Source organism: Myotis davidii, unplaced genomic scaffold (assembly GCF_000327345.1).
Source record: "Myotis davidii unplaced genomic scaffold, ASM32734v1 scaffold315, whole genome shotgun sequence".
In the NCBI taxonomy this organism is placed as follows: domain Eukaryota; kingdom Metazoa; phylum Chordata; class Mammalia; order Chiroptera; family Vespertilionidae; genus Myotis; species Myotis davidii.
Window position 1 is genome coordinate 54,311 of NW_006286234.1, and position 10,493 is coordinate 64,803.

At 39.2% G+C, this 10,493-nt stretch overlaps 1 protein-coding gene across 1 annotated transcript in view; it reads right to left on the reverse strand.

Moving 5' to 3' along the window:
• IARS (isoleucyl-tRNA synthetase) overlaps window positions 1-10,493 on the reverse strand; it is a gene marked incomplete at its 3' end in the record, with an annotated part of 64,218 nt that overhangs the window by 49,046 nt on the left and 4,679 nt on the right. Inside the window, exons 2-5 of the mRNA XM_015559822.1 lie at window positions 9,497-9,622; window positions 5,787-5,943; window positions 5,425-5,544; window positions 2,360-2,442 (exon numbers count right to left, since the gene is read on the reverse strand). Of these exons, the coding sequence (XP_015415308.1) occupies window positions 2,360-2,442; window positions 5,425-5,544; window positions 5,787-5,943; window positions 9,497-9,615 (479 nt within the window). The remainder of the gene's footprint in view (window positions 1-2,359; window positions 2,443-5,424; window positions 5,545-5,786; window positions 5,944-9,496; window positions 9,623-10,493) is intronic.

Here is a 10,493-nt window from a genome sequence, read left to right on the forward strand (position 1 = left end):
TGTGGCCGCTCCCACTGCCAGCCCTGGGTCTGTTCCCATATGGGCCACCTGCCGCCAGGGTCGCAATACCAGGCCCGGATGGCAGCAGGGCAGGCGGGATGGCACTGTCCTGCCCTGCCTTCAGTATGCAAACTAGCCGCCATCTTTGTTGGCAGTTAATTTGCATATTGCCCTGATTAGCCAATGGGAATGGTAGCGGTCGTACACTAATTACCATGTTTCTCTTTTATTAGATAGGAGATATATATATATATATATACACATACACATACACACACATACATATATATATAAAAGTTCCGTCATTTTGACATAAGTGCTTTATGTTTATTATTTATTTACCACAAGGTCAAGAATTATTATCTTTCTTTTAAATTTTTTTTACTGTTTCACTTCATTACTGCTATGTATGTACTCCATGTGAGTGACATAGGTCAGTGATCGGCAAACTGCAGCCCCTGAGTGTGGCTCTTCCACAAAATACCACGTGGGGGCGCGCACGTACAGTGCAATTGAAACTTCATGGCCACACTCAAGGGGCCAAGGAGCCGCATGTGGCTTGCAAGCCGCAGTTTGCTGACCACTGACATGGGTGCTTACATAGGTGGGTTCCAACTTAAGGCAAAAATTGCGTTACGTCATGCCGTAGGAACAGATCTCTGATGTAACCGGAGGACCTAGTGTATACATATTTACATTTTTCAGGAGTGATGAAAAAATAGATTTCCAATAACATCTTAACTATGGCTGGCATTTTAGTTTTTCGTTTTTAAATAGTTTTCTGGTGTATTGCTTAAATTTCACTATAATGGGTAATTTCACTGCACTGGGATTAAAGTCAGTATGTCTGGTTCATAAGATAGTTCTATCTTCAATTTTTTTTTAGGAACCTCCATACTGTTTTCCACACTGGCTACACCAATTTTCAATCCCACCAACAATGCATAAGGCTTCCCTTTCTCTACATCTTTACCCAAAGTCCATAGTTTACTTTAGTGTTCAGTCATTTTGAACATTCTATGCTTTGGGGTAAATGTGTAATGACATGCATCTATCATTCTAGTGTCCTTTAGAGGTTGGTTTTGAATTTAGTTAATTTTGGATTCTGGATAGTAAGATATCTATGTATTTTGTCGTAGACAATGGCCCCAGTAGATTGTGCAGCAAGCAGTAATCAAATATACTGGTATTTCTGCATCAGTGCATACAATTGCTCACACTAAGTAGAATAAAAAATATAAATGGTCTGTTATCAAACTGGGGCTCAAAGACAAATCTCTATAGGATACTAAAATGATACATACATGTCACTATACATTTACACCAAACCATAGAATGTTCAAAAAGAGTAAAAGCTAAAGTACGTTGTGGACTTTGGGTAATTATTGTGTCAATGAAGGTTCAATTGTAACAAACATACTGTTCTACATAAACAAACATAATAAGGGCTAGGCCAGGGGTGAGCAACCCCTGGCACACGTGCCAAACATGGCACGCCAGTAACTTCTGCTGGCACACGAAACCCTCTCTTATAATCTTCCATTTACAATTTTTTTCTTAATATCAACTTTTTTATTTTTCATATAAATTCAGTGTAGGTGCATCTAAGATAAATAATTTTACATAACATGTATACATTAAAAAATAAATTTTTCATCATCATATACTGTGTTTTTGTCGCTTGCATGAATTTTACTATTTCTTCAAGGTTCTTCACATACGTACACCTTAAGAGATATCAAGTAGGTGTAACATGTTCTCAAAAAATTAGGGTTGGCACGCAGAAGAATTTTGAGTCAGAGATTTGCTGATTTTGGCATGTACTCACAAAAAAGTTGCCCACCCCTGGGTTAGGCAATGTGTGTGGGGCACAGGGCATAAGGGATCTGTCTGTACCCTGCTCTTAGTTTTGCTATGAACCTAAAAATGCTGTAAAAAAAATTAAAAATTTTAAATCTTTAAACACCAAAACAACCCATCACTACTCTATTATGTAATACAGGGATGGGCAAAAGTTGGTTTATAGTTATGAGTATGCAAAATACTGTTCATTCTTGTATTATTTAATTGCTGTATTTTCTATTTTCTAAAATTACTGAATTTAGAGAGATAGATAGATAGATAGATAGAGATATCAATCTGTTGCTTCACTCATTCAGGCATTCATTGGTTAATACTTGTATGTGCCCTGACCAAGATCAAACCTGAAACTGTGGTACATTAGGACAATGTTCTAACCAACTAACCTATGCAGCCAAGGCTAATTATTACATTTTCTTTATGAAAAACTGGAGAGCTGTTTTTGTCCACCCCTGCATGACAAAATATTCATTATATTTACAATTTCAAATACACCTACCAGACAGATTCCATGAATTCTGGATAGAGTGTTTTATAGTCATTGTCAAAGTCAATCCATCGGCCAAGTCTGGTAACAGTAGACTAACAAAATATAAATATTAGTTGTTAGAGAATATTTGTTATTGTAAATCAATGTGTTTTACTTCTTTATCAGCACATGTAATGATTTTTGGAAAACAGAACAATCAATGATTGAGGTAAATCTATATTGCTATCAACATACTATATAAGATTATGCACCAGATTCTTCTGGCATTCATCCTATATGAAAATGTTATTTGCAAGTTATCAATATGCCCTTACAGTCTACCAAAGTTACCATTCAACAAAAGCTATAGCTATAACTGTTGCTGGCAAGAATTATTAATGGATATTGAAACTACTGAGTTAAAGTATGAGAAACAGGATATTTGCAAAGAATCTCCCCACAGAATATTAATTAGAAAGGAAAAACTCCAACTTTACAATAAAGAACTCTGACACAGATCACCTTAGTAACCAAAGTTAACATAATCAATGAGACATATCAGGACCACAGGCCTCCTAATAACAGACTAAAGGTATGATGTCACTTCTGAGACATTTTTTCCAAAAATGCAAATCCTAAATTGAATCATGAAAAAACAGTAGATATTGAGGGAATTTCTTAAAAATAACTGGTTTGGCCCTAACCGGTTTGACTCAGTGGATAGAGCATCGGCCTGCAGACTCAAGGGTCCCAGGTTCGATTCCAGTCAAGGGCATGTACCTTGGTTGCAGGCACATACCCACTAAGGAGTGTGCAGGAGGCATTTGATCAATGTTTCTCTCATCGATGTTTCTAACTCTCTATCCCTCTCCTTTCCTCTCTGTAAAAAATCAATAAAATATATTAAAAATAAATAAATAACTGGTTTGTACTATTTAAAAGTGACAAGGGCAAGCTCTGGCTGGGTAGTTCATTTGATCAGAGCATCCACATCGGATACACAGAGGTTTTGGGCTCAGAGTACATTCAAGAACAAACCAATGAATCCTATCTAATAAAGACAGAATATGCAAACTGACCATCACTTTGTGACAAAGATGGCGGCGCTCACAGCCAACAAGAAGGGAATGTGCAAATTGACGCGACAAAGATGGTAGTGGCTGGGCCGGGACACCGGTGTTCCACCCCTCCTCGGACGCTCCAGGCCTCTGGGCAGTACGCACGGAGCGGCCTGGGCGGGGCGGGACACTTGCTATGGGGGAGAGGGCAGGAGGTGGAGGGAGCTACAGGAGGGGGCAGGGCCAGAGCTCAGATGGAAGGCGGCTCTGGCCGGAGCGAAGGCTGAAGGCGGCGGCCTGAGTGAAGGGCTGAGTCCTGGGTGCTGGAGGGAAGCTGGTGCCGGCAGCCAGGGGACGGAAGGCCTTTCTTGCATGAATCCCAATGCATTGGACCTCTAGTGGATGAATAAATGGATAAAAAAATTTGCTGTTCCTCCCTTTCTAAAATATAAATTTTTTTTAATATATTTTATTGATTTTTTACAGAGAGGAAGAGAGAGAGAGAGAGAGTTAGAAACATCGATGAGAGAGAAACATCGACCAGCTGCCTCCTGCACACCTCCCACTGGGGATGAGCCCGCAACCCAGGTACATGCCCCTGACCGGAATCGAACCCGGGACCCTTCAGTCGCAGGCCGACGCTCTATCCACTGAGCCAAACCGGTCTTGGCTGTAAAATATAAATTTAAAACTTTTTAAAAGATTAAAAAAAAGTGACAAGGTCATAAATGACAAAAAAGATAGAGGTCATGTTCCAGATTAAAGGAGACTACGGAGGTATGACAACTAAATGCAGTGTCCGCTTCTAAACTGTATTCTGGATCAGAAATAAAAATTAGTGGAACTGGTTAAATTTGAAAAAGGTCTAATATAATGTATCAATGTTCATTTCTTTCTGATAATTTGCTTCTGTTAATTATACTTTAGTTATTGAAGGTGTTAGCTAATAAGTAAAGGATAAAAGAAAACGCTTGATACAACTTTGTAATTTTTAATAAACCGGAATTGTTTCACAATGAACAATTTAAAAATAAGGGGGGGTGGAGGAAGACCTATACATGTTATAATCAGGATTTTTCCCTACTGGTAACCAGGCAAGGAAAGTTAGATTAAAGAAAGTTAGGAGAAAATTAAGAAGCTCTGAGTTTTTAGGTCCATGAAATAAAATGTTATTCACCAATGAAAAGAAGTTACTCAATGCTTTGAGCAGAGAAGAGCAAGATGAGCACAGTCTTGTGGGAGAACTTCACAGGCTGAGTGGAAAGAGCATGAGCAAGAGACCAGTTAGGAGATTGTTACCGAAATGAAGAAGTGAGAAGCTAGGGAGAGGCTGTTGGAATGATAAATGACTAAATAAGAGATGCTGCCGAAACCGGTTTGGCTCAGTGGATAGAGCGTCGGCTTGCAGACTGAAAGGTCCGAGGTTCGATTCCGGTCAAGGGCATGTACATGGGTTGCGGGCACATCCCCAGTGGGGAGTGTGCAGGAGACAGCTGATCCCCTTCTCTCTCATCGATGTTTCTAACTATCTCTCTCCCTTCCTCTCTGTAAAAAATCAATAAAATATATTTTAAAAAAAAAAGAAAAAGAGAGAGATGCTAACAAGACTTGATAGAATATTTTTTTAAATATATTTTATTGATTTTGTACAGAGAGGAAGGGAGAGAGATAGAGAGTTAGAACCATCGATGAGAGAGAGACATCGATCTGCTGCCTCCTGTACATCTCCCACTGGGGATGTGCCCGCAACCCAGGTACATGCCCTTGACCGGAGTGTGCAGGAGGCAGCCGATTGATGTTTCTCTTTCATCTATGTTTCTAACTCTATACCTCTCCCCTCCTCTCTGTAAAAAATCAATAAAATATATTTAAAAAAAAAAAAAAAAAAAAAGGAATGGTTGACACCTTAAGTTACAACTTCACATGGACAGCCATACTTTTGGGAGCAACATAAAATGCACAAAGGACCAGAAGTCATTTTAACATCCATTTAAACTACAAGTTTTGGTCCATTCTACTGAAAATAACAGAACATACCTTCCACTCAGTAGAATATCTCATCACAATTGCTCGGCACTGATTGTTATACTCCACAATCCCCATTTTGGCTACATCCTCTGGTCCTCTGATTCCTAATATCTTATCTATTTCATATTCCTGAAAATTTACAACAACATTGTTAACATAGCTGCCCTATGAAACAAAATGCAATTGAACTCTAGAAAATAAAACATTTTAAAATAAGCTCTCAAAAAATCTAGAGAAAATGAACTATAAATAGTATTATAGAAATAAAGAAAAAATCTGATTATAGTAAAAATTCATACTAATACATAGTATATAATGAAATCTAACGCTTATTAAAAAATCAAAACATAAGGCTGGTGACTCAAACATACCACAGGTAAGCCATGACAATCCCATCCAAACCTTCTGTCAACATGAAACCCACTCTGGTGCGCATATCTTGTAACTATATCTTTAATTGTCCCCGCAAGTATATGTCCATAGTGAGGTAGTCCAGTTGCAAAAGGAGGCCCATCATAGAAAGTAAATCTAACAAAAAGAATAAAAATATGTGGTTACTTTAAAACACACAACAAAAATGTAGGACAACTTTTTTTAATAGATGGCAACTGTCTCAGTGGAGTGTTCAGGAAGAAAAGTGGTGAGTGCCTGGCTGGCGTGGCTCAGCTGTTGAGCGTGGACCTCTGAATCAGGAGGGAACAATTTAATTCCCGGTCAGGGCACATTCCCGGGTTGCAGGCTTCATACCCAGTGCGTGGCATGCAGGAGGCAGCCCATCAAAGATTCTCTCTCATCAGTGATGTTTCTATCTCTCCATCACCCTTTCTCTCTGAAATCAATAAAAATATATTTTAAAAATATATATATATTAAAAAAATAAAAAGAAAAGTGACTAAAATCTATTTTGCTTTCTTTTTAAATTTTTGATTTCAGATAAATACATGAAATTGGCAATGTAGCAGAATACAAAATACCAAAAATCTATGGCTTTTTTATATACCAATAATAAATTCTCAGAAAGAGAAACTAAACAAACAATCCCATTTACCACTGCAACAAAAATATTAAAATAACTTAGGAATAAACTAAGGAGGCAAAAGACTTGTACTTGGAAAGATACAGAACACTGAATAAAAAGATAAAGGGAGCCGAAACCGGTTTGGCTCAGTGGATAGAGCGTCGGCCTGCGGACTGAAGGGTCCCGGGTTCGATTCTGGTCAAGGGCATGTGCCTTGGTTGCGGGCATATCCCCAGTGGGAGATGTGCAGGAGGCAGCTGATCTATGTTTCTCTCTCATCGGTGTTTCTACTTCTCTGTCCCTCTCCCTTCCTCTCTGTAAAAAATCGATAAAATATATTTAAAAAAAAAAAAAAGATAAAGGGAGAGATATAAGCAAGTGGTAGAGTATTCCATGTTCATGGATTGGTAGAATTAACATTAAAATGTCCATACTACCCATGGCAATCTACAGATTTAATGCAATCCCTATTAAAATACAAACTGCATATTTCACAGATCTAGAACAAATATTCCAAGTATTTATATGGAACCAAAAAGACCCCAAATATCCTCAGCAATCTTGAGAAAGACAAACAAAGTTGGAGGAATCATAATACCAGATATCAAATTATACTACAAAGTCACCATAATCAAAACAGGAAGATACTGGCACAAGAACAGGCATATAGACCAATGGAACAGAAAAGAGACCCCAGAAATTGCCCCAAGCCATTACGCTCAATTAATATTCGACAAAGGAGGCAAGAGCATACAATGGAGTCAAGACAAGCTGTTCAATAAATGGTGTTGGAACAATTGGAAAGATACATGTAAAAGAATGAAACTAGACCACTAACTTACACCATACAGAAGAATAAACTAAAAATGGATACAGGACTTAAGTGTATGTAGTGAAACCATAAAAATCCTAGAGGAAACCAGGCAGCAAAATCTCAAACATCTCTCATAGCAATATGGTTATGGATATAGCTCCTCAGGCAAAGGAGAAAATGAATAAATGGGACTACATCAAAATGAAAAGCTTCTGCACAGCAAAAGAAACCATCAACAAAACAACAATAAAGCCCACTGCATGGGAAAACATATTTGGCAATGATACATCTGACAAAGGGTTAATAACTAAAATACATAAGGAACTCATACAACTTAACAAAAGGAAGACAAACAATCCAATTAAAAAAATGGGCAAAGGACCTAAATAGATACTTCTCCAAAGTGGACCAAAGTGGACAAATGAAAAAATGCTCAAGCCCTGCCCGACTTGGGTCAGTGGACAGAGCGTCAGCCTGCAGATTGAAGGGTCCCAGGTTCTATTCCAGGCAAGGGCACATTCCTGGGTTGCAGGCTTGATCCCCAGTGGGGGGGCGTGCAGGAGGCATCCAATCAATGATTCTCTCTCATAATTATAATTGACTAGAGGCCCGATGCACGAAATTCATGCAAGGGCCTTGGCCCCACCCCCCACCTGCTGCCGCTGTGGCCAGGGGCCTCTGCCGCCACTGCCTTGGTCCCTGTCCGCTGTGGCTTTGTCTGCAAGGAAGGACGTCTGGAAGGACGTCCAGTCTAATTAGCATATTATGCTTTTATTATTATAGTTGTTTCTATCTCTCCTCCCTTCCTCTCTGAAATCAATATTTTTTTTAAATGCTCAAAATCACTGATCATCAGAGATGCAAATTAAAATGACAATGAGCTATCACTTCATACCTGTCATAATGGCTACTATCAACAAATCAACAAATGACAAGTGCTGGAGAGGATGTGGAGAAAAGGGAACCCTAGTTCACTGCTGGTGGGAATGCAGACTGGTGCAGCCATTATGAAAAACAGTATGGAGTTCCCTCAAAAAATTAAATATGGAATTGCCATTTGACCCTGCGATCCCAATTCTAGGAATATATCCTAAGAAACCTGAAGCACCAATCAGAAAGAATGTATACACCCCTATGTTCATAGCAGCACAAAGTACAATAGCTAAGATCTGGAAACAACCCATCAGTAGATGAGTGGATAAATTCAGATAAATGATTATTTATTGCAGGTCCTGCCTTGAAAAAAGCTAGTTATGGGGGAGCTGGAGAGGCCTCCATTGGGCCACCCATTCTTCATTGGTTATTCATCCTGATGCTAAACGATAAAGCTATTCATCAGTAAAATAGGGCACCAGCCGAAACCAGTTTGGCTCAGTGGATAGAGCGTCGGACTGCGGATTGGGAAGTCCCAGGTTCGATTCCGGTCAGGGGCATGTGCCTGGGTTGCGGGCACATCCCCAGTGGGAGATGTGCAGGAGGCAGCTCATCGATATTTCTCTCTCATAGATGTTTCTAACTCTCTATCTCCCTCCCTTCCTCTCTGTAAAAAATCAATAAAATATATATATAAAAAAAATAGGGCACCAAACGCCTATCTCATCAAGTTTTTGAGCAGAAGACACATGATTAAAAACAGAACAAAACTGGTCGTTAGGTGAAGGTAGATTATAGATAGGAGGCAACCTAACAGAAGGCTAGTCTAAGTAATTAATGAGGTGGTGATAATGAGAAAAGTGGAAAGGAAGAGTGTGATATGTAAACTCTATTCAATAGTGGTCCAAATTTAAATAGCTTTTAACAGCTGAATTTCATTAGACCATTCAGGTTAATCTATTCAGAAGAACTCTTAAACTGAATCTAACCTAATAATTAAGAACTCATTCATTCAAAGTATATCTACAACTGAGAGTACCTACTATATAGAGCTAGAGACTCTGGGAATACAAAGTGAATAAAACATGTCAGCATTTTGAAAACCCTAACTTAACTCTGGTGCCGTGTCACATATAGAAATTTTTTGACATTTGCAACCATAGTAAAACAAAGTTTTATATTTTTCATATTTATTTTATATATTTAAATGCCATTTAACAAAGAAAAGTCAACCAAAAAAATGAGTTCGCATGTCACCTCTGACACACGTGTCATAGGTTCGCCATCACTGGAATAAAAAGTTCCTGCCTTAATTGAACACAGTCTAAGAAATGACTAGTCTTAAGGACTCTCTCTTTACCAAGAAATTCACATACTTTGGCCTATGTTTTGACTGCTTTAGGCATTCTTGGAAACAATTAAATTCGGACCAGAACTGCAAGATTTTCTCTTCTTCAGAAGGAAAATCGATGTTTTCTGGAACTTGCTGAACCATTTTGTTGCTGCAAGAGAAATCAAAATTATTCTCAAAGAGAAGTCTAGTCTAGAAATAATTACCATGCATTAAAATGAGTGTACGTTACTTTAAAAATAATTACTTTTTAAAAAAATATATTTTATTGATTTTTTACAGAGAGGAAGGGAGAGAGATAGAGAGTCAGAAACATCGATGAGAGAGAAACACCCATCAGCTGCCTCCTGCACATCCCCCACCGGGGATGTGCCCGCAACCCAGGTACATGCCCTTGACCGGAATCGAAGCTGGGACCTTTCAGTCCGCAGGCCGATGCTCTATCCACTGAGCCAAACCGGTTTTGGCAATATTTACGTTTTTTAGGTAAATTTCACACACTATCAAATTCACCCTTTAAAGTGTACAATTCAGTGATTTTTAGTATATTCACGAAGTTGTGCAACTGTCATCATGCTAATTCCAGAACTTTTTCATCAATGCTCCCTCCCCATCCTCTAAAAACCTGTACACATTAGCAGCCACTCTCCATTCCCTTTTTTCCAGCCCCCTGACAATCATAAATCTGCTGCTTCTAAAGATTTTCCTGATCTGGACATTTCATATAAAAGGAATCATGTATGTACAGCCTATTTTGTCTGGCTTCTTTTATTTAGAATTATGTGTTCAAGGTTCACCCATGTTGTAATATATATATATACTAGAGGCCCGGTGCACAAAACTTTGTGCACTCGAGGGGAAGGGGAGGTCCCTCAGCCTGGCCTGTGCCCTCTGGGACCCCTCGGGATTTAAAGACCTGCTGGCTTAGGCCTGCTCCCGGGTGGCAGAGGGCAGGCCCAATCCCTAGGTGCAGCCCCTGGTTGGGCTCAGAGCAGGGCCGATTGGGGAGTTGGGGCGCCACC